At 46.7% G+C, this 25,176-nt stretch overlaps 1 protein-coding gene and 1 long non-coding RNA gene across 2 annotated transcripts in view; both read right to left on the bottom strand.

Annotated features, from left to right (window-relative positions):
• The window catches only part of eif2ak3 (eukaryotic translation initiation factor 2-alpha kinase 3), a 75,551-nt gene extending 74,906 nt beyond the window's left edge, over positions 1 to 645 (bottom strand). Inside the window, exon 1 of the mRNA XM_078554441.1 lies at positions 301 to 645. Within this exon, the coding sequence (XP_078410567.1) occupies positions 301 to 548 (248 nt within the window). The 5' untranslated portion in view covers positions 549 to 645. The remainder of the gene's footprint in view (positions 1 to 300) is intronic.
• The window catches only part of LOC144687906 (uncharacterized), a 572,568-nt gene that overhangs the window by 78,136 nt on the left and 469,256 nt on the right, over positions 1 to 25,176 (bottom strand). The window lies entirely within an intron of this gene.

The following is a 25,176-nucleotide window of genomic DNA, read 5'->3' as shown; positions in this document are numbered from 1 at the left end:
GGAGAGGAGGGGGGGTGGGGGTGTTTGTGAGGGAGAGGAGGGGGGGTGGGGGTGTTTGTGAGGGAGAGGAGGGGGGGGTGGGGGTGTTTGTGAGGGAGAGGAGGGGGGGTGGGGGTGTTTGTGAGGGAGAGGGGGTGGGAGGGGGTGTGAGGGAGAGGAGGGGGGTGAAGGAGAGGAGGGGGGTGTGAGGGGTTGGGGGGGTGTGAGGGCGGTTGTGATGGAGAGGAGGGGGTGGGAGGGGGTGAGGGAGAGGAGGGGGGGGCGGAGTGCAGAGGGAGCTGCGGGTTCAGGGATTCCTACCTGGGCTTCTCATCCCCACTCGCCTCGCTCTCCTCCGCCTCATCGTCCTCCACAACCGCTTCTATCCCGGCTCCTCCTCCTCCCGCCGCTGCCGCCGGGAACGTCTTCATCCCGCGGACCCAGGAAACTGGGGCCTCGAGCAGCGGCTCCTCCTGGGCCTCAGTCCCGGCCGCCGCCAAGAGCAGCAGCACCAGGGGGAGGAGGAGGAGGGAGAGGCCCCAGGGTCCCGGCTGAACCCAGGAATCCATAAATCGGACATGAACAAACCGAACAGCGGGCACAACACCAACCGCCAGCCCGGAAAAACTCCCCGCTTCTGCGGCTTGTCTGTTTGTTGTGGTCCGGTAGAGGGGGAGTGAGTGGGCGGGACTGTCAGGCCTCGTTCTACACTCTGATTGGCTTACCTTCCCGTCAGTCATATAATGATAACCAATCGTTCTTGAAAGAATACGTTAAGGGACCTTTGTCCATTTTTTAATGGACAATTGTACTGTCGCTCAAAACAGTTGGCCAATCATTGCTGTCCAAATCTTTTCCGAGAGGGGCGTAGGTCTCGTTACTATGATTGGTTTTGCGCCATGTCACTCATTCCGTAAGCACCCAATTAACTGTGTCTATCCCGTTAGCTGTTTTTCATTGGTTGAGTCATTCCTGGCCTTGCCAATGAGGAGTGCGAAAGGAACGGATGGTCATCATGTGATGCCGCTCGCGTGTCCGGCTCAAAAACTTTTTTCCCCCCCATTCATGACAAGTGCTGGCGCTCCTGATGGGAGGAGCTGTCGGATGACATCACCGCAGAGACGTGGCCGTTTCCAAAGCAGCACCGGTCCGAGGGGGAGGGGCGAGGGGGGAGGGAGGTCGACGACGATGGCCCAAAGAAGACAAACAATGTCAAAAGTTAATAGATCGCGTTAAAGGGGCACTGCCTCCCAAAAGGTGTTTCGCCCACAATTTTATTCTCTGATTGGAGGCAAGGGGGAAGACCCCGGGTAGATATTTATCAAGGGAAAGTATCAGAACCCAGAGGCCATACTTATCAAGACAGATTAAGAGCATTTGCTCTTTTTAGAAAGAGAAAGGGGTCTTTAAAATCTTTAATAACTTGGATGTAAAAAGGTGTTTCCAGTCCAGCAGCATCTGTGGAAAGAAAAGTCCAATATGACTCTTCTTCAGAGTTCCTCAGGACTCATAAGAAATAGGAGCAGAAGACCATAGCACCATTCAATGCAGAGTTCCAAGGAAGAGTCACTTTTGACTCAAAATGTTATCTCTGTTTCTCTCTCCACAGATACTGCCAGACAAGGCTGAGTTTTTCCAGCACTCCTTGTCTTTATTTCAAATCTCCAGCATCCGCAGTATTTTGCTTTTATGTTTCTAGTCCACTTGTGAGGGAGACCAGAAGTAGGAGACTCAAATGAATCCAACAGGGAATTCAGAGTGTTGAGGATGTGGGACTCACATTGAGTAGTTGAGGCAAACAGCATTGATACATTTGAAGAGAATCTAGATAAACACTTGCGGGAGAAAGGATTAGATGAAGAGAATTCAGAGGAGGTTCAAGTAGAGCACAAATGCCAGTATAGGCCTGTCTGAGTCCAATGGCCTGTTTCTGTGCTGCAAATTCTATGTAATTTTACATTAGCAAATGATTGTATAAGCCAAAATTATTCGGGTGCCAGAAATGTGTAACAAAACACAAAATGTTGGAAACACAAACAGGTCAGACAATATCTGCAGAACAGACTAGTTATAGAAACTAAGAGCAGGAGTAGGCCATTCGGCCCTTCAAGTCTGCTCTGTCATTCATTATGATCATGGTTGATCATCCAACTCAATAGCCTGCTCCCGCTTTCTCCCCATATCCTTTGATCCTTTTCGCCCCAAGTGCTATATCCATCTCCTTCTTGAAAACATACAAAGTTACTAGGGGTGAAATTCCTCAGGCCTTCTCTCATAAGAAATAGAAACAGGAGAAAACATATCGCCATTCAATACGATCATGGCTGATCTTCAGTTTCAGCTCCACTTTCCTGCCCACTCCCGATATCATACGAACATATGAATCAGGAGCAGGAGTTGGCCACTCAGCTGCTCAAGCCTGGTCTGCCATTCAATAAGATCATGTCTAATCTGACTGTAACCTACTGCCTAACCCCAATAACTGTTCACCCTCTTTCTTATCAAGAATGCTGGCCCAGCCAGCGAAGCCCACATCCTGTGAATGAATTTTTAATAATCTATCTACCTCTCCCTTAAAAACATTCAAAGACTCTGCTTCCACTGCCTTTTTAGGAAGAGAGTTCCAAAGTTGTATATTCTCCCACAAGAGGAAACATCCTCTCCACATTCACCCTGTCAAGAGTCCTCAAGATCTTAAAGGATTCAATCAAGTTGGCTCTTACTCTTCTAAATGCCAGTGGATACAAGACAAGTCTGTCCAACCTTTCCTCATATGACCACCTGCCTATCCCTGATATTAGTCTAGTAAACCTTCTCTGAACTGCTTCTAACACATTTACATCCATCCTTAAATAAGATGACCAATACTGTACAAAGTACTCCAGATGTGGTATCCCTTGCTTCCCTAAGAAACCAAACATCTGTCTGTCTCAGTCTTAAATATATTCAATGATGAAGCATCTACAGCCCTCTGGGGTAGAGAATTCCAAAGATTCACAACCATTTGAGTGAAGAAATTTCTCCTCATCTCAGTTCTAAATGATCTTATCCCGAAGTCTGTGTCCTTATGTTCTAGATTAAGTCAATGTGGATCAGGGGAAAACTCTCCACTGATTGCAGTCATATCTAGCACAAATTAAGTTGGTTGTGGTTGTTGGAGGCCAATCAGCTCAGCCCAAAGACATTGCTGCAGGAGTTCCTTGAGAAAGTGTCCAAGGCCCAACCATCTTCAGCTGCTTCATCAATCCCTCCAAAATAAGGCTAGATGACTTCAAAAATGTTCAAAACCATTTGCAACTCCTCAGATGCTGTGTCTATATGCAGCAAGACCTGAACTGCAGTCAGGTTTGGCTGATAAGAATCAAATAATATTCACACCACAATTTCCAGGCAATGACAATCTCCAACAAGAGGGAATTTAACTATCTTCTCTTGATGCCTCAATGGCATTACAAGCTCCCAACTGTCAACATCCTGTGGGGTTGACCAGAAACTGAACTGGGCTAGCCACATAAATACTGTGGCTACAAGAGCAGGTCAGAGGCTGGGAATTCTGTGTAGAGTAACCCACCTCCTGACTCCCTGAAGGCTGTCCACCATCTACAAGGAACAAGTCAGGACCGCGATGGATTACTCTCCACTTTTCTAGATGAGTGCAGCTCCAACACTCAAGAAGCTTGACACCATCCAGGAAAAGCAGCCTGCTTGATTGGTTCCCCACCACAACCTTAAACATTCTTTCCCTCCTTCAAATACAAGATGTACTGCAGCAACTTGCCAAGATTCTTTCAATACCACCTTCCAAACCTGTGACTGCTACCATCTAGAAGGACAAAGGCAACAGTCAGATGGGAACACCACCATCTGCAAGTTCCCCTCTAAGTCACACACCATCCTGACTTGGTAACATAACACCATTACTTCACTGTTGTTCTGTCAAAATCTTGGAACTCACTCACTAACAGCACTGTGGGTGCACCTACATCATATTGTTACTATCCCAGCTGATGTTAATACTGGACAATTCAGAGTGAAACCTGGCTTAATAGATCCTAACTTTATTTTTGAAAGCATTGAGGGCAATTACTGAACAAATTCATAAGAGTCTGCTGATGAACATTTAACACAAAGAATAAAGCAAGAAAAATGAACTATATTACACCAGACATATATCAATACAAACACAAGAATATCACAGAATGTTACGGTGCAGAAGGAGGCCATTCAGCCCATCGTGTCTGCACTGGCTCTTCAATGAGCATTTTGACTTAGTGCCATTCTCCTGCCTTTTCCCCATGCCCTTGCACATTGTTTCGATTCAAATAATCATCTAATGCTTTCTTAAATGTCTCAATTGAACCTGCCTCCGCCACACTTCCAGGCAGTGCATTCCTTCAATGACGATGCACATATACACCCAGGTCACTCTGCTCCTGCAACCCCTTAAGAATTATACTTCTTATTTTATATTGTCTTTCCATTGTCTTCCTACCAAAGTGCACCACCTCACACTTTTCTGCATTGAACTTCATCTGCCACCTATCTGCCCACTCCACCAACTTGTGTATGTCCTTTTGAAGTTCTACACTGTCCTCCTCACAGTTTACAATGCTTCCAAGTTTCATATCATCTGCAAACTTTAAAATTGTCCACTGCACACCTAGATCTAGATCATGAATATATTTTAGGAAACGCAAAGGTTCCAATACTGGTCCCTGGGGAACTTCACTACAAACCTTTCTCCAGCCTGAAAAATATCCATTGACCATTCCCCTCTGTTTCCTATTACTCAGCCAATTTTGTATCCACGCTGCTACTGTCCCTTTTATTCCATGAGCTATAACTTTTCTCACAAGTCTGTTGTGTGGCACTGTATCAAATGCCTTTTGAAAGTCCATGTACACCACATCAACAGCGTTACCCTCATCAACCCTGTCTGTTAACTCTTCAAAAAACTCCAGCAACTTAGTTAAACACAATTTCCGCTTTAGAAATCCATGCTGGCTCTTCCTAATTAACACGCATTTTTCCATGTGACAATTAATTCTATCCCGAATAATTGTTACAAGAAGCTTCCCCACCACTGAAGTTAAACTGACAGGTCTGTAATTGCTGGGCTTATCCTTACAACCTTTTTTGAACAAGGACATTATGTTTGCAATTCTCCAGTCCTGTGACACCTCCCCTGAGTCTAAGGAAGACTGAAAGATTATGGCCAGTGCCCCTGTAACTTCCTCCCTTACTTCCTTCAATATCCTTGGATGAATCTCATCCAGTCCCAGTGTCTTGTCAAATTTAAGGACTGACAGTTTATCCAAACCTTCCTCCTTATCAATTTTGAACCCTTCTCGTGAGAGAGTTTCCTCCTCTGTTACCGTGGCGTCGATAGCATCTGCTTCCTTGGTAAAGACAGATGCAAAGTATTTGTTTAACACCTCAGCCATGCCCCCTGCCTCCATGTGTAAATCCCCTTTTTGATTCAAATATTCACTATTCCTTCACCCAGCTATATCTTCACAGACACATACAAGTTAGGAAAGATAAAACTCTTTACCAGGTCAATCTTATTCTCTAATATTCAGGGTAAGTATGTGGCACATGTGAATTAACAGGCAAACTGTGGTCAGACACACCACACTCCAAAGTAAATGACAGATGTGAACAAAGCAGATTCCATGGATCTCTCAACAACCCACCCAGATGCTTGTCGCACAATAAGCCAACAAGTCTCACTGAAACTCTGTCTTTCTCACGAGGGCTTCCAATCTCCACTTTCAAACAACTCACCTTGGAATTCTCTCAGAATATCACTCCCACTCAGATGGCTTCAACAAGGATCCACCTCCAGGGTTTCAATCTCGCCTCCTGAGACTCCTTTCTCCTGGATCTCCACGTACACTCAAGCTTCACCGTCCAAGCATACTTTCAGACCTTCAGCCATGCCAAGCAGAAGAGCACTGGTGCAACGGGGTATCTTTGCCCCTATGACCCGGAGCATGGAGTCACCAACCTTAGGCTGCCCTTTCGGATCTTCTGGGCTTCTCTGAGGCACACTTTGCTTCGAGTGTGCTCTCAGCAGCTCGGCCTATTATTTGCAGTCTATTTCTCTGCTCCTTACTTTGAACTTTAAGAGACCTTTTTCTAATCCCTGTCTTTGACCCTGCTGGGACTTTCTTCTGGCACCTCTTTCTGTCCCACTCCCTGGTTCGGGGCCCTTTCCCTGTTTCCCTTCTGTGTCCTGCTCCCTGGGACACACTGTCTGGAATGGCTCTACTGTTCAGGCCACCTGACCTGCAGTTTTGTGTTGTTTCTCCTCTTTGCTTCTCTTCCTCCTGCGCAGACGTGCAGGGCCAGTTCACAGCCTAACGAATGGAAAAACCACTAACTGCACATATACGGCCATCTCTCAGCCGGCGCATGCACAAAAGGCCCGAACTATTAAAAAAAAGGAACTGCCAATTTAAAAATCAAGGTAATTATCCATGTTTCATCACAATATGGACTGTAGTAGTTCAAGAAGATGGCTCACCACTACCTTCTCACAGGCAGTTGGGGATTGTCAATGCTGAACTTGCCAGAGATGCTGACATTCCATGAAAGAATGTTCAGGGCATTGGTGAGACCACATCTGCAGTACTGTGTACAGTATTGGTCTCTTTATTTAAGAAAGGATGTAAATGCATCAGAAGCAGTTTAGTGAAGGTTTATGAAACGAATACCTGGAATGGGCGGGCTGTCTTATGAGGAAAGGTTGATCAAGCTAGGCTTGTATCCACTAGAGTTTAGAAGAGTAAGAGGCAACTTTTGATTGAAACGTATAAGATCCTGAGGGGTCTAACACAATCAATATGGAGAAGATGTTTCCCCCTTGTGGAAGAATCTAGTACTAGGGGCTACTGTTTAAAAATATGTGGTTACCCATTTAGGACAGAGGTGAGGAGAAATTGTTTTCTCTCAGAGGATTATGAGTCTTTGGAACTCTCTACCTCAAAAGGCAGTGGAAGCAGAGTCTTTGGATATTTTTAAGGCAGAGTTAGATAGATTCTTGATATCCAAGAGGGCAAGTGGTTTTCAAAGCTGAGGTTATAATCAGATCAGCCATGATCTTATTGAATGGTGGAGCAGGCTCAAAGGGCCAAGTGGCCTACTCCTGCTCCTAATTTGTATGTTTGTATGTTCGTATTTAATACAAAAGCATGGCTGAATTCATCCTTAGATCTGTGTGTTTTCATACGTTTGGCTAGCAAAACTGTATCCACCTCTGATGTAAAATTATCATTTGAGCTGGTATCTACTGCCTTTTGTAGAAGAGAGTTCTATATTCCTACACCCATGAATAAATGTTTCCTAACCTCTCTCCTGAATAATCTGGCACTGATTTGAAGGTTATGCTCTTTTAGCTGGGATTCCTTCAGCAGCAGAAAATGGTTTTCTCTATCTACCCTATAAAAAACTTTCAAAATCCCAAAAGCTTAATCAAATCACCCCCTAACCTTCCATGTGCCAGGAAACAAAATCTGTATGTGATTGAAAATAGTTTGTGTTCAACCATTTTACCAGGAATTACATCTTAATTTGCATTTGAATGCAATTGACCACTATCAATCTGGTGTTGGGCTCAGTGTCCACAGTCCCTATTACCAGTATTATCCTCATCTTTTTGCTTAATGGATGTCTTTAAGATTAATCTATCTCATGGTACATGGTTTATATGGATCCAAGGAAATATTCACCCTATTTTAGTCAATGGCGGGCAATTCCACACAATGGATGGATGAGTTAATATGGAGTGAATGGAATTCTTCATCCTGTGGCTATCGAGTGAACATGTCAACCATGAAGCCAAGCTCGTTCTTCCCTGCTAAAACCAATTTGAGAGACTGATGACTCATCTGCCTCGCAAAATCCACCCACTACTCTGAAATTACCTCGGAGAGTAGAAGTTACAATCAACTCTACTCTCCCCTACTACTCCCGCAAACCGCATCTCCCACCTGGCCCACCACCACCCCCCTAACTGACCCCACCACCCCAGCTCCTCTTCACATTCCGCATACAAATAGCCAAAATCGATAGAGAGGAAATGATTATCTAACCAGCCCTATCATGCTCAACGGATGGAGCATCATGAGTAGACACCCCCTATCTTCCTTATTATAAGGCTCACCGCCACCTTCTCAAGGGCAGCTAGGAATGGGAAATAAATACTGGCCTTGCCAAGCAATGTCTACATTCCAAGAATTAATCATTTTTTTGTTATTCCAGTTTTTTTATATCCTTTCATTGTGTGGCAATCCCAGCATTTGTTGCCTATATGAACATATGAATTAGGAGCAGGAGTAGGCCATTTAGCCCCTCAAGCCTACTCCGCCATTTGATAAGCTCATGGCAGATCTGATTGTGGCCTCAACTCCACTTTCCTTCCTACCCCCTATTCAATGCCTTCATTGCTGTCTGGGCAGAGAATTTCACAGACTCACGACCCCCTGAGAGAAAAATATTCTTCTCATCTCCGTCTTAAATGGGAGACCCCTTATTTTTAAACAGTGATTCCTAGTTCTAAGTCCTCACACAAAAAAAAACATCATTTCCACATCCACCCTGTCAATTCCCCTCAGGATCTTATATGTTTCAGTAAGGTCACTTCTCAATCTTCTAAACTCTATATAAGCCCAACCTTTCATCACCTCCATCACCTTTCATCATAAGATAACCCCCTCATTCCAGATATCATTCAAATGAACCTTCTTTGAACTGTTTCTAATGCAATTGTGTCCTTTCTTAAATAAGGGGACTAAAACTGTACATAGCACTCTAGATGTGGTCTCACCAATACCCTGTGCAACTGTAGCAAAACATCTCCTCTTTTATATTCTATTCCCTTGCAATAAGCGACAACCTTCCATCTGCCTTCCTAATCACTTGCTGTGCCCGCATACTAACCTTTGTGATTGTGAATGAGGGGTGATCTTATTGAAATGTACAAGATTCTGAGGGGGCTTTACAGGGTGGATGTTGAGAAGATGTTTCCACTCGAGGGGGAATCTTGAACTAGGGGACATAAATAAGGGACACTCATTTAAAACTGAGATGCAAAGGAATTTCTTCTCTCAGAGGGTAGCAAATGTCTGGAATTCTCTAACCCAGAGAGCTGTGGAGGCTAGATCACTGAAAGTATTTACAGAGGAGATAGATAGATTTTTGAAATATCAGGGAGTAGAGGGCTATAAGGAACTGGCACAAAAGAGGAGTTGAGGCCTGGGGCAGATCATCCATGATCTTATTGAATGGCGGGGCAGGCTTGAGGGGTTAATGGCCTACCCCTGCTCATATTTCTTATGTTCTTAAGAACTATGTGCATCTTTGGAACTCTCTGCCTCAGAAGGTGATGGAACCAGGGTCATTGAACATTTTTAAGGCAGAGATAGATAGATTCTCGTTAGGCAAGGGAATCAAAGGTTATCGGGGGTGGATGGGAATGTGGATCTTGAAACACAAACAGATCAGCTGTGATATTATTGAATGGCGGAGCAGGCTCAAGGGGCCGAATGGCCTACCTCTGCTCCTATTTCGTGTGTTTGCATGTATGTTTGTATTCAGGGAAAAAAAAAGAGTACGAAGGGTTTGGAAGATGGTCGGGCGACGAATAAAATGGGCATGTTGCCTTTGCTTCTGACCTACTTAAATGTGAAATCAGTCGGCTTCACTCCCCACAGTACCTCCTCACACACTGCAAGTCTTAAAGGTTTAATGCATTAGCAAAAGCTGCACATCCTATCAATATTTAAATTCCCAGGACATCAGGCTGGCACATTACCTCATCTGCTGTTTATGTACTTCAGCAACTTGCCCTCCGGGAGTCGGGCAAGTCGTTTCCGTCAGTAAAGCAATGTCTCCGCACCAGGAAGACAGAAAGTAATCATCGCGGGCAAGGGAAAGATTTTAACTCTGAAACACAAGAGAAATGAAAATATCCGTGCTAGATAAATCAATCCAGTGTCTGTGCGGATTTTAAACACTTCACAGATCCATTACAATAAATGACTGCTGGCGCTATTGGTGCTCAGGGATCACTTTGGTCAATAATTGAGCTGAATTTTTTTTTTAATTGAGTTGCACATCCTGTGGTTTTGTTTTTATGGGGACAATGGTGTGCAGTTGTGACATCTTACTGACAGCCAACGGAATAAAGAGATAATATAACAGGGAATGATACCGGGGGGGCTAAAAGGGTTAAGTTAAGAGGACAGGTTGCATAGAATAGGCTTGTATACCCTGGAGTATAGACGATTACGGGGTGAACTAATTGTGCTGTTTAAGACGATTAGAGGATTTAATAGGATAGAAAGAAGTAATTTGCTGTGCTGGGAAGTCCAGAACAAGAGCGCAAAAGCTAGGCTGCCCAGTGATGTCAGGAAGCACGGCTTCACGGAAAGAGTAGGAGAAATCTGAAACTCTCTCCCTGTCCCACATATGCTGGGGGTCAATTGGAAATTTGAAAACTGAGATAGAGAGTTTTTGTTAGGCAAGGGTATTAAAGGTTACAGAGCCATGACAATGTTAAGGTACTGACCAAATATGTCCTAATTGAATAGTCTTCTTCTGTTCCAGCCATCCATTGCCGGAACTGACTGGACAACATAAAGCGCTATAGGGACAACCTACCATCCTCTCTCGAAACTGTTCAATATTCCCGGATCATCCAGGAATGCAAACAGAACCCTTGGCTCTTTTTCTTTCCTGCAAACTGCATTCCTACTCTCGCCCCCTGCCTGCTCCAACCACGCACCCAACAAGGCAAGGAACTCATGGATATATTCATCATGAAGATTGAGACCATCTGATCAGCTGTCTCATTTTAAAAAAAATTTGTTCATGGGATGTGGGCGTTGCTGGCTAAGCCTGCATTTATTGCCCATCTATAATTGTTCAGAGGACATTTGAGATTCAACCACATTGCTGTGGGTCTGGCAGCACATGTAGGCCAGACCAGGGAAGGACAGTAGATTTCCATTAGTGAAACCAGATGGGTTTTTACAACAATCAACAAATGGTTTCATGGTCATCATTTTAATTCCAGGTTTTTATCAAGCTCAAATTCCACCATCTGCCATGATGGGATTCAAACCTGGGTCCCCAGGGCATTACCCTGGACTCTGGATTACTAGTGCAGTGACAATACCACTATGCCAATCCCTCTCCCTTTTGTGCATGGGAACTACCTCCTGCTCCCTCAGCCAAATTCCCAATTAAACTCCTGACCATCCAACTTCCCTTCCTTCCTTGTTAGCTGATAATGTAAAGGTTTCTCTCTCCACAGAAACTGTTCCCCTCTCCTTCAGCCATAAAGAAGGGTGAGTTTGCAATGGGAGGGAGTGAAATCTTAAAAATCAGAATCCTGACACTATAGCCCCTCTACGACATGCCTACTTCTGGTTTTAACAGAGATGGGACAGGGGCCAAGTGACCAACCGGTAAGGAAGTGAGGGTGGCACTTTAAATATTATAATGAGGCTGCAAGCTTCATTGGTGTTCAATTTTTAAAATTTAACTGTAGACGGCCAAGTTTTCCGAGCCTCAGGAAACCCGACAGCTAAACGCAGGTGAAGATAGTCGGATCCAGGATGTAATTGCCTTTACATATACCTTCCAGGGATCCAGGATCACTGCCTGGGCAATGCTTTCAGAATCAGACACCCCACCCGACTTTTCCAAATTACCCCCAATCCCGACATTCCCCATTAGGCCTCCAGTTTCTCCGCCCAAGGCCAACGGCATCCCCCAAGGACTGCGATTCCCAGGTCCCTCCAAATTTCTGTTCCCTCCCCCACACCACCCACCCCTCCCCCAGAGGACTTGATATCTCTGTCACCAGTGCCCCCACTCATCCCGCCCAACACCACAGGCCTCCGATCACCCCAGCCGATCTCCCTCCACTGAGGCCTCCAACCTCCACAGCTCACGTGACCTCTGACCTTCCATCCCTGCACGCAGCCTCTGGCCATCTCCCCATCACAGAACCCAGTGACCAGCATCCCCCTGGATCTAAACTTCCGTCTACCGCCTGTAACCTCGACCCCACTCCCAATCACTACACCTCCGATCTGGATTGACCCACTTCCCAGCATTGACCCCCGCGACCCCCCCACCCCACCCTCCCCAACCACAACCTTGCTGTATAGCAGTAAGGATTCGCAACCTCCTTTGAACTGCTCCTCACCCGAAGGGAAGCCAGGTCCGTCAATCAGGGGGGCTTCCAGGTGGGAAAACCTGTCAGTGACATCACATGCACACTCTGGACTCCATAGAATGCATGGGAACCCCAACTCCTTGATTCCCGGCACTCCACCAACTAACCCCCCCCACCACCTCAACCCCACAACCCCCAACTCCGCTGCCTTCCTGCAGCAGGTCAGATAGATTAAAATCCAGCCCATTGGCTACCCACCACCCCTCTCCCTAAGAACTGCCTGAATCTATTTACATCATCAGTGCCATATTTGACTCAGAGATTAGCTTCAACCCGCATAGTTGCACCATCACTAAGGCCACCTATTTCTGTCTCCATAATATTGCCCAACCTTGGCCCTATCTAAACTCATCTGCTGCTGAAAACCTCAAATGTGTCCTTGTTACCTCTTGACTTGACTTTTCCAACATTCTCCTTGCTGGTCTCCCACATTCTACCCTCTCACCTCTCCATACAGTATCTCTGTCACTGCCTCCCCTTAAGACACCTCTTAAAAACTAGCCTTGTTTGATCAAGCATTTCCTCATCCTCCTGAACATCTTCTTACGTGGCTCTGTGTGGATTTTGTTTGGTAATACTCCTGTAGAATGCTTTAGGACATATTACTGTGTTAAATGAGCGCCTTGAAGGAGAAGAGAGAGGTGGAGAGGTTTGGGAAGGAAATTTCAGGGTTTAGGGCCTAGGTGGCTGGAGTATCATCACAAATGGTGGAGTAATTATAATCGGGGATGTTCAAGAGGCCAAAATTGGAGATGCACAACACCTCAAAGGGTTTCGGGCCTGGAGGAAATTACAGAGATAGTGAGGGAGTCAGGCCATGGATAGATTTGAAAACAAGGAAGAGCATTTTAAAACTGAGGCATTGCTTAATCAGAAGCCAATATAGGATGTGGCTGAGTTCAATGTGATTGGTGGGGCGAGGGAAGTTATAAACCCCCAACCCCTACTGTATGGGGGCATCTTATTCCTGTTGTGTGATATAATACTTAGAGCATAGAAAGAAGCCATTTGGCTTCACGGATCAATTTTGGCTAAAATGTTAAAGACAAAACTCCTGCCACCCTTTTTCACCTCGCTCTGCCTGCAAATCCTTATATTCTTTCTCGTTCATGTGCTCATCTAGCTTCCCCTTAAATGCATAAACTCCATGTGGTAGCAAGTCCCACATTCTCACCACTTTCCATGTAAAGACGTTTCTCCTGAATTCCCTATTTGAACTATTAATGACCATCTTAGAGTTATGGCCCCGATACCGTGATGCCACAACATTTTTTTTCATGGATTTGGGAGGGTGAGGTTTGCAGAAATTTCTCAAAGAGTGAACAATTCATGCAATCAGGAAGTTAGGCAATTTGAGAAGCCTCTTTGGAAAAATTGTATCTGACGATGTAAAATATCTTCTGGCACTATTTAAAAGAAGAGCAAGGGAATTCTCCCTGGCACCCTGCCTAATGTTTAACCCTCAACCAACACGGCTAAAGCATAGTTTACCTTTATGGTTGCAGAATGACTGATTCCAACCGTGACTACACTTAAAAATAACATTGTTCTCTGTAAACCACAAATCTGATATGAGGGGCATAGATAGGGTAGATAGGAAGAAACTTTTCCCCTTAGCGGAGGTGTCAATAACCAGGGAGGTATCGATTTAAAGTAAGGGCAGGAGGTTTAGAGAGGATTTCAGGAAAAAATCTTTCACCCAGAGGGTGGTTGGAATCTGCAACGCACTGCCTGAAGGGGTGGTAGAGGCAGGAACCCTCACAGCATTTAAAAAGTATTTAAATGAGCACTTGAAATGCCCTAGCATACAGGGCTATGGGCCAAGTGCTAGAAAATGGGATTAGAATAGATAGGTGCTTGATGGCTGGCATGGACACGATGGGCCGAAGGGCCTGTTTCTGTGCTGTATAACTCTATGACTCTATGACAATGGAGCATGTAGAGGTTGAGCACTCCCTCAGTGCTGCACCAGAGTATCAGCCTGGATCAAGTCTCTGGAGTGGGATTTGACCCCACTTATGATGCAAAGATGACAATGCTACCAACTGAGTCCATTAGGAAAAGTTGAATAATTACACACTGGCAAGGTCCTCATCATGATGCTGGAAAACAGACATCTCATACTCATTTAAATTCACCTGCTTCCAACATAATAGCTGAATGGGGCATTACTATTTCCAAGGAGATTCAGTGATTGCCACATGAATACCTTTGAAAATTCCAATTGCAACATCTCGCCATACTTAACGCTACAACCAGTATTATACCTCGCACAATGGAAAACATCAATCCTCCCAACTAAAATTGAGCTCCATGAGCTTTATGTTCTCCACTGAACTTTGAGTTCCCTAGAGGGGTTTATGCTCTAGTGTATCTTTGAAACATAATTTTTTTGTGGCGAGAGCGTAGTCTAATTGGGTCTTACCTCACCTTACCAAGCCAGCCAGAAGCCATTCCCATTCCAGGCAGTAACTACATCCACAGTTCTGGAACTGCTTCTTCTGCTCTATGTTATTGCCTCGAGTCATGTCCTGGTAACTTTCTCACCTGTATCAGGTAACACCCTGCAAGGACAATGATTGGCTCTTACCTCAGACTTTCCCCAAAGGGGCTGGCAATGAGTGACTTACACTCAGCATGTAACCTCTACTGTGAGCTTCCCACCACATTTTGCTTAAGGGGAACTGGGAGCTATATAAACCCTTAATGAGCACATACACTTTTAACACAGTGAGGCTTAGTAAGGCGACACCTCCGCATAAAGCTTTGTTTATTCATTGATACCTACGTCAGGATTCAACATTTACTTAAAATAAATCAACAGTTAGATAGCATGTAACTGAAACAAATAAAGTATACCGAAAGAATTCTGATATCTGTTGTGAGGGTGCATTGGCTATTGGGTCACAACACAATGAACAACTTGAGTTTATTGCCATGTATTTAATGTCGTCAAACGTCCCAAGGCCCTTCACTGAAGCGTTATCAAAAGAAATGTGCAGTCTCATTGGCTGTTGAATGACAATCAGAATCATGGGGCAGAATTTTGCCCCCAGTTGGTGGGTGGGCCCCACCGGCTTGGCGGCGGGTGGGCAGCCGAACTCCCACGCCAAAACAGGGCCCACCGCCATTTTGCGTGGGCGGGCCAATTAAGGCCCACCCAGCGAGCTGCCCAATGGGAAGCACTATGCGCTTCCTGTGCGGGGTTGGAGGGATTCCCCATCTGTCAAAGTGCGCTCTTTCATGCATGCACGCGAAAGAGCGCACTGCTCCCTGAGGCTAAGTCCTGTCTCAGGGAGATTACTGACATTCTAAAAAACTTTAAAAATAGAAAAATATAAAAATTATTAACATGTCCCCCTCATGTGACAATGTCACACGAGATGGGGCATGTTAATAAGAAGCACATAAACTTTATTAAAGTTTTTAAAAACGGACATGAAACCTCATCTCGCCATTGGATGAGGTTTCATGTATTATCAGAAGCCCACTGGGGCTCCTGGCCTGCCCACCAGCATTAATGCTGGACGGGCAGGGCAGTTAACTACCTTAATTATCCTGTCAATGGCCTCAATTGGCCATTGACAGGTCGGAGGGTGGACAGCTGATTTTGCTGTCCGCCCGCCTTCCTGAATATTTAAATGGAGTGGGATGACGTCAGGAGTTCCTCCTGATATCATCCCGCTTCATTTTCCTGTCGGCGAGCGGGCCCCGCCCCCAAATCGCCGACGGGAAAATTCAGGCCATGGTTTATGTTGGAATCATACATCAATGCTGATGAGGGGGAAGTTGAAATGCAGATATGATCAACTCGGCATAACATGACCACAATGTCCTCCGATGTCACTCTGATTCTCTCATCCGACCCAAAACACAACCTGATTAGAATCAGGATTTTAACGTTCAGCGAATAAATTATCGTCGGTCAATTTGGCCAAAGTAACCTCCAAAGTTGACTGGCCTCAAGTGATTGGGTGGGGTGGGTCATGACCCCTGACCCCGGCTGTATTATTCCTGTCGTGTCACATAGTGTTATACAGTATCTACAGAACACTAAGCCCACCTGGTCCATGCCAATATTTATGTTTCATACAAGCCTCCTCCAACCTATCTTCAGTAACTTTAGCACCATAACCATTCATTCCTTTCTTCTTCACTGATAATCTAGTTTCTCCTGAAATACATATATGTTATGCACCTCAACCATCCCAAATGGTAGCAAGTTCCACATTCTACAAACTCTGGATAAGGAGGTTTCTCTTGATTCTCCTATTTTATTTGTTAGCACTAATCAGTTAATAGCCTAATAAGTAGAGGTATGGCATGGCAGGGCACCTCAGTCCAATGGAAAGCACATCCTGTTCCATGTGCGAGCTCCGGGACGCCTCTTGTGTCCTGGACATTCATATTTGCAGGAAGAGTTATCAACTGGAGGACATCAAGTTCCATGTTTCGGAGACTGAGCGGCAGTGGATAGCATGTTTCTGGATGTGGTTAGCCTGCAGCTTAAGGGGATGCAGGCAGAGAGAAAGTGGGTGACCACCAGTCAAGAAGGATCAGGCAGATAGTGCAGGAGTCCCACAAACTCATCTAGCTTACTGGTGGGAGTGACAGTTCATCTGGGGAGCGCAAATCCAAAGCTACCTGTGTGGCTCTGCAAGGGGGAGGAGGAAGTTTGGGACAGCAATGATAATAGGGGATTTTATAATTAGGTGAACACTCAGGCATTTCTGCAGCGGCAGACATGACTTCAGGGTACTATTTGCCTCCCTAGTGCCAGGGTCAAGGATTTCACTGAGTAGCTGCAGGGCACTCTGCAGTGTGAGAGTGAACTGCCAGTGTTTGCAGTCCATATGGGTACCAAAGACATAGGTAGTGTAATGAGCAGGAAAAGGTTTAATTTAAAACATCCCTGATTTTTACTCTCAACACCTGTCCGTAAATAGAAAGGTATTTTTGATTTTTGATTTCCCCCTTTATAAGTGGTGGTATATTTTCCCAACCCCTCAGTTTTGGTGCGATCCAATTCTCTATTAATAACCCCACAGCAAACCTGAGATAGGATGAACTAAAAGGGTTAGTTTATTTGCACACACTGAAACGTGAGAGTAGGGTAGCAATGTGGCCTTCTTTTCATTCATACGATAAAGGTGGGACAGAGAAAAGAAAGAGGCACATGGCAAAGACCACAGAAAAAAAATAAAGATTATTGACTTACGTGAGTCCAGAGTCCAGAATTAAAGTCCAATGGTATCTTTCACAGAGTCAGCAGGTTGAAGATGAATGCTGGATAATGCATTTTTCCAATACAGATGACTTCCACAATGGGATAGGCACGTAGAGATGAATTAGCCTTGTAGGCGCAGGTACAGAAGTTCTAAAGCTCCAGTAGAAACAGTGTTGATGGGGAGCCAGGTATTCAAAACTGGACAGAGCCCTTTTTCTGGGCTGCTGCTGGCTGGATAGTAAATGGCGGTCTGCTTTGCAGCTCCAGCAAGAAAGGGTAACTGGTCCTCCCAGCGAGAGGGTAGTCCTATAGAAACATAGGGAAGAATTTTCCATTTGACGTGCAGGGGGCGGGCCCCGCATGTCCGCACGTAAAATGACGCACGGTGACGTCGGGCGAGCGTCCCGATGTCACCGCGCGCCATCGCGATATTTGGCTGGGTGTGTGCGCGATGAAGTCCGACGCACGCCCGCCATTAATTAACGGGCCACTTAAGGCCCTTTGGTCTTCAATTGATGCCGATTTTTCGGCGCCCGTGTGATCTTTGGGTCGACGCACAGGTGCAACGGGCAGGCGGGTAAGAGACTTTTCTATGAACTTCATCCACGGGTGGGATAAGAGGGCTCAGTGGGTTCGTGAATCTGGTCTGTGAAGTATTTATTGGAAAAAGTTTTTTAAACTTGCCTGTGTGATCTGCAGTACTTCAGAATGCATCCTAGCAGCTTTTTCTGGACTCTTAGCCTTCAGGTCAGCTCTCTGCAGTGAGGAATCTTTTCCGGGCCTGTAGCTTTCAGGAAGCTTTCCCTTAGCCTGGGTATGGGATCTGATCTATCCACTGGAGGCAGCTCCTCTGAGGAGGAAGAGAGGGCTAGAAGGGGGAGGAGGCCACATGTGCACATTTAGCCTCCAGGGGAGCCATCTTTGGGAGGCCAGGCACAGGCACAAGGGGCGCAGGGCCAACAGGAAGTCCAAGACAGAAGGGGCCACAGAAGATGCCACTATCCTGCTGCCAGGGTTTACAGGCGGCGAAGAAGCTACCTCAATATGTCTGAGGTGCAGTGCCGAAGGAGGCCCCAACTGTCAAGGGAGACTGTGAACTATATCTGTTAGATGATTGGCCCGGAGATCTCCCCTAACTGTGTGGGTGGACACCCCATGCTATTGGCTCTAAAGGTCACAGTTGCCCTCAACTTCTATGCCTCTGGCTCCCTCCAGGGCTCAGCCGGTGATCTTTGCGGTATCTCCCAATCAGCTGTCTACACTTGTCTCGAGCAGGTTACAGACGCTCTGTTCAGGCATGCATTGACTTTCATCCACTACCGCTGGGACCAGGCCAACCAGACAGAGCGAACCAGAGGCTTCGCGGCCATTGCTGGTTTCCCCCGTGTCCAGAGTGCAATAGACTGCACACATGTGGCCATCAAGGCGCCAGCAGGTGAGCCCGGTGCCTTCATCAACAGGAAGGGCTTCCATTCCATGAACGTGCAGACAGTGTGTGATCACAGGATGCAGATTCTGCAAGTCTGTGCAAGGTACCCAGGCAGCTCCCATGACGCCTACATCCTCAGACACTTCCAGGTGCCGGGGCTCTTCAGTGCCCCAGCCCGGCTGGATGGATGGCTGCTGGGTGACAAGGGCTATCCCCTCAGAAGGTGGCTCATGACGCCTCTCCGCCATCCAAGAACAGGAGCTGAGCAGCGGTACAATAGCAGCCATGGCACCACAAGGGCTGTGGTGGAGAGAGCCATCGGTCTTCTCAAGATGCGGTTCCGAGGCCTGGACCACTCAGGGGGCGCACTCCAGTAGCCCCCAGATCATGTCTCGTTGACAGTGGTTGCATGCTGCGCTCTCCACAATCTTGCGCTGGAAAGGGGGGACGCAGTGGACGATGAAGACGTTGATGCAGTGGCTGCGCCTGCACATGATCAGTCCAGCAGTGAGTCCGAGGATGAGCATGCACAGGGAAATGCTGAGGGGGTAGACGCTGACCCGGGCATACTGCAGGGAGGCAGGGACACCCAGGATGCTTTAATCCAACAAATCTTCAGTTAGATGGATCATCAGGACAAGCCTGGGCTGGCACCTCGATCCTCGACACCTAAGTGCAAAATATGCCAGGTCATCAGCAGTAACTAAGGGCCTTGTACATAAAAATGAATGTCCAAAGAAACACTCATGATACTTTTCTTAAACACACAGGGAACGAGGCACCATCAGCCATGGTCACACATCTGGTATTTAATGTGTGAATCAGAAGTTCTCATAATTATTAAACAATAGTGTCAACAATCAAAAAGGAATCATAAGGACCAAACCTCAGGCCAACACAAAAGCACCAGTCAAAAACCCGTGGTGTGCCTAATGTGCCTTATGTTTCTGTTTCTGGGTGCTACACCTTGGTGCTGCCCCATCGCTCGGAGTGGCATCTGAGACAGCCTGCTGACTGTGCTGTCCTGTTGGCCTCGATGACCTTGGCGGCTGTCCTCTGGCCCGTGGAGCCTGTGCTGGCCCGGCCTGGGAGTGAGATGTCAGTTCCACAGCTGGCATCTCCCCAGTCGTCGCAGCCTCACCGGATGCTACGGTTACTGGGAATAGGGTATAAAGTCAAGGAAGTTATGGTGAACCTGTTTCTAACACTGATTCAGTGTCAGCTAGAGTATTGTGTCCAATTCTTGGCACCGCATTTTAGAATGAATGTAAAGTCATTCGAGAGGGGACAGAAAACGTTCACGAGAATGGTTCCAGGCGTGAAAAGGTCTAGAGAGGTTCATTATTCTATTTATGGTCCCCATCATTTACAGCGGGAGCCTTGTGGCCATAATGTCTGACTAGCATCGGAAGGAGATGGACCAACAGAAACAAAAGAAATAAATACATCCTTAGTTGCCCTCGAAATCTATGTTGAAAATTCCAATCGTGGGAGCTGTTTGAGGCCTTCATCGAAGGACATCTCACAGCAAAGTGCAACTCCATCAAAGCCATGCCTCCAACGATGCAAACAGACCTGGGAATGCCCCATGATGGCAACCCCAGGCAGTATATTTTTAATGAGGAAAGGTGAAGTATGAAGGGATTTCCACAATGTTAAAAGCATTCAGCAGCTTTATAAAAATGATTTTGTGCTATCCCTTTTAAACATTTAATGCTGGCGTTATTGATTGTATTTTTTGTATTTCTTTTAATGATTGAATATAATTGTTAGTCAATATTTATAGGGGAACTGAGCTTTGCTTAGTTAATTTCAATCTGTAATGTAATTAAATGACTTGAAGTGTAGTGTGCTGAGAAGCGCTCATATTTTCGCGTGTAGAAGACGGCAACACAGGAGAACGTGGTAAAGAAGAGAAGTCAGAACTTCTCAGGTGAGGAATTGAACAATCTGTTGAACGAGGTGGAGGAAAGGGGCATGTGCATCCGAGGGCAGGGGAAATCAAAGTCACAAAGTAAACTTCAGATCATCGCTTGGAAACAGGCTGCAGCAGTTCTGAGTGCAAACAGCCTTGTGCCTAGGGCCGTGGATCAGTGCCATAAGAAACTGAATGATTTAATGAGCTCTGCCAGCTAGGGTATGTATAATAATTTCTAGTTTGTGAGTTTAAACATTAAGAAAGGTCAGAGATGTTGTTTGGTGTACAAATTTTATAGGTGTCACAAAATACAGTTGCCTTGGAGATGGTTCTGAACTAGTTTCAGCCAAACTTGATTGGACAATGCAGAAAAGTTCAGTGCTAACTTTCTGAGGTGTCGTAAATTGCATTTGCCTTGGAGGTGGCTCTGACTTTGTCTGCAAAGTCCTCCTGACTAACATCTGGGGGCCAGTGCCAAAATTGGGAGAGCTGTCTCACAGACTAGTCAAGCAACAGCCTGACATAGTCATTTTCACGGAATCATACCTTACAGATAGTGTCCCAGACTCCACTATCACCATCCCTGGGTATATCCTGTCCCAGCGGCAGGACAGACCCAGCAGAGGTGGCGGCACAGTGGTATATAGTTAGGAGGGAGTTGCCCTGGGAGTCCTCAACATCGACTCCGGACCCCATGAAGTCTCATGGCATCAGGTTAAACATGGGCAAGGGAAACTCCTGTTGATTACCACATACCGCCCTCCCTCAGCTGATGAATCAGTGTTTCTCCATGTAGAACATCACTTGGAGGAAGCACTGATGGTGACAAGGATGCAGAATGTACTCTGGGTGGGGGACTCAATGACCATCACCAAGAGTGGCTCGGTAGCACCACTACAGACTGAGCTGGCCGAGTCCTAAAGGGCTTAGTGGCTAGACTGGGTCTGCAGCAGGTGGTGAGGGAACCAACAAGAGGAAAAAACATACTTGACCTCATCTTTGCCAACCTATCTTCCGCAGATGCATCTGTCCATGACAGTATCGGTCGGAGTGACCACTGCACAGTCATTGTGGAGATGATGTCCCGTCTTCACATTGAGGATACCCTCTGTCTTGTTGTGTGGCACTACCACCATGCTAAATGGGATAGATTTCGAACAGATCTAGTAACTCAAGACTCGGCATCCAAGAGGCACTGTGGGCCACCAGCAGCAGCAGAATTGTACTCAAACACAATCTGTAACCTCATGGTCCAGCATATCCCCCACTCTACCATTACCATCAAGCAAGGGGATCAACCTTGGTTCAACGAAGAGTGCAGGAGGGCCTGGCAGGAGCAGCACCAGCATAACTAAAAATGATGTGTCAACCTAGTGAAGATATAACACAGGACGACTTGCGTGCCAAACAGCATAAGCAGCAAGTGATAGACATGGCTAAGCGATCACACAACCAACGGATCAGATCTAAGCAATGAGGGTAACAAGGGTGCAGAATGTACTCTGCCACATCTGTCCTGCCACATCCAGGCATGAATGGTGGTGGACAACTAAACAACTCACTGGAGGAGGAGGCTTTACAAATATCCCCATCCTCAATGATGGAGGAGCCCAGCGCAGCAGTGCAAAAGACAAGGCTCATGCTTTCACAACAATCTTCAGCCAGATGTGCCGAGTGGATGATCCATCTTGGCCTCCTCTGGAGGTCACCAGCATCACAGATGCCTGTCTTCAGCCAATTCGATTCACTCCACAAGATATCAAGAAACAGCTGAAGGCACTGGATACTGCAAAGGCTATGGGCCCTGACAATATTCCGGCAATAGTACTGAAGACGTGTTCCAGAACTTGCCGTACCCCTAGCCAAACTGTTCCAGTACAGCTACAACATTGGCATCTACCCAGCTATGTGGAAAATTGCCCAGGTATGTCCTGCACACAAAAAGCAGGAAAAATCCGACCCAGCCAATTACCACCCCATCAGTCTACTCTCCATCAACAGTAAAGTAATGGAAGGGGTTATCAACAGCACTATCAAGTGGCATTTGCTTAGCAATAACCTGCTCACTGATGACCAGTTTGGGTTCTGCCAGGGCCACTCAGTTCCTGACCTCATTACACCTTTGGTTCAAACATGGACAACAGAGCTGAACCCCTGAGGTAAGGTGAGAGTGACTGCCCTTGACATCAAGGCAGCATTTGGCTGAGTGGCATCAAGGAGCCCTAGCAAAACTGGAGACAATGGGAATCAGGGCGAAAACTCTCCATTGGTTGGAGTCATACCTAGCACAAAGCAAGATGGTTGTGCTTGGTGGCAGTCAGTCATCTCAGCTTCAGGACATCACTGCAGGAGTTCCTAGTGTCCTAGGTCCAACCATCCGCTTCATCAATGACCTTCCTTCCATCATAAGGTCAGAACTGGGGATGTTCATTGATGATAGTACAATGTTCAGCACCATTCGCGACTTCTCAGATACTGAAACAGTCCATGTCCAAATGCAGCAAGACCTGGACAATATCCAAGCTTAGGATGAGAAGTGACAAGTAACATTCGTGCCACACAAGTGTCAGGCAATGACAATCTCCAACAAGAGAGAATCCAACCATCGCCCCTTGATGTTCAATGGCATTACCATCACTGAATCTCCCACTATCAACATCCTGGGGGTTACCATTGACCAGAAATTAAACTGGACTAGCCATATAAATACTGTGGCTACAAGAGCAGGTCAGAGGCTGGGAATCCTGCCACGAGTAACTCACCTCCTGACTTCCCAAATCAAGTCCACCATCAACAAGGCACAAGTCAGGGGTGTGATGGAAGACTTGCCTAGATGAGTGCAGCTCCCACAACACTCATGAAGCTTGTAACCATGCAGGACAAAGCAGCCCGCTTGATTGGCATCACATCCACAAACATTCACTCCCTCCACCACCAACACACAGTAGCAGCAATGTGTACCATCTACAAGATGCACTGCAGGAATTCACCAAGGCTTCTCAGACAGCACCTTCCAAACCCACGACCACTACCACCTAGAAGGACAAGGGCAACAGATAGATGGGAACACCACCACCTGGAAGTTCCCCCCCAAGTCACTCACCATCCTGAATTGGAAATATATCGCCGTTCCTTCACTGTCGCTGGGTCAAAATCCTGGAACTCCCTTCCTAACAGCACTGTGGGGGTGCCACACCACATGGGCTGCAGTGGTTCAAGAAGGCAGTTCACCACCTCCTTCTCAAGGACAACTAGGGATGGGCAATAAATGCTGGCCCAGCCAGCAAAGCCCACATCCCCTGATGAATAAAAAAAGTGTTATCATGGAACAATAGGTCCCCCAGGGTACAAGCTTTCAGCTGTCTCCAGAAGTCTTAACATGTGTCACATGACAGGACAGCCAGATTTTTAAACTCTAATGGTGGTTTCAATTTCTGGTGATAGACTGCCCCCTAATATTCATTACATGCCTACCGACTCCCACAGCTACCTCGACTACAGCTCCTCACACCCCGCTTCCTGTAAGGACTCCATCCTATTCCCTCAGTTCCTTTGCCTCCATCGCATCTGTTCTGATGATTCCTCTTCCAAAAACAGTTCCTCTGACATGTCCTCCTTCTTCCTTAACCGAGGATCCCCAACCCGCAGCCCACGACCCCCCCGCCCCACCCCCCCAACCCCCAAACAACCCCTCCACCCCCCACTGTTGTTGACAGGGCCCTCAGCTTTGTCCGACCCATCTTCTGCACCTCCGCCATCACACCTTCTCCTCCCTCCCAGAACCATGATAGGGTCCCCCTTGTCCTTATTTATCACCCCACCAGCCTCCACATTCAAAGGATCATCCTCCGCCATTTCCGCCAACTCCAGCATGATGCCACCACCAAACACAACTTCCCTTCACCCCCCCGGCGGCACTCCGCATGGATTGTTCCTTCCGGGACACCCTGGTCCACTCCTCCATCACCTCCTACACCTCAGCTCACTCCGCAGCACCTTCCCAAGCAACTGCAGAAGGTGCAACACCTGCCCCTTTACTTCCCCCTTCCTCACCGTCTAAGGTCCCAAACACTCCTTTCAAGTGAAGCAGCATTTCACTTGCACTTCCCTCAATTTAGTCTACTGCACTCGTTGCTCCCAATGTGGTTTCCTCTACATTGGAGAGACCAATCGCAGACTGGGTGACCGCTTTGCAGAACACCTGCGGTCTGTCCGCAAGCATGATCCAAACCTCCCTGTCGCTTGCCATTTTAACACTCCACCCTGCTCTCATGCCCACATGTCCATCCTTGGCCTACTGCAATGTTCCAGTAAAGCTCAACGCAAACTGGAGGAACAGCAGCTCATCTTCCGACTAGGCACTTTACAGCCTT

This window comes from Cetorhinus maximus, chromosome 1 (genome assembly GCF_964194155.1).
Source record: "Cetorhinus maximus chromosome 1, sCetMax3.hap1.1, whole genome shotgun sequence".
Taxonomy (NCBI): Eukaryota; Metazoa; Chordata; class Chondrichthyes; order Lamniformes; family Cetorhinidae; genus Cetorhinus; species Cetorhinus maximus.
This window is presented reverse-complemented; position numbering and strand designations above follow the sequence as displayed.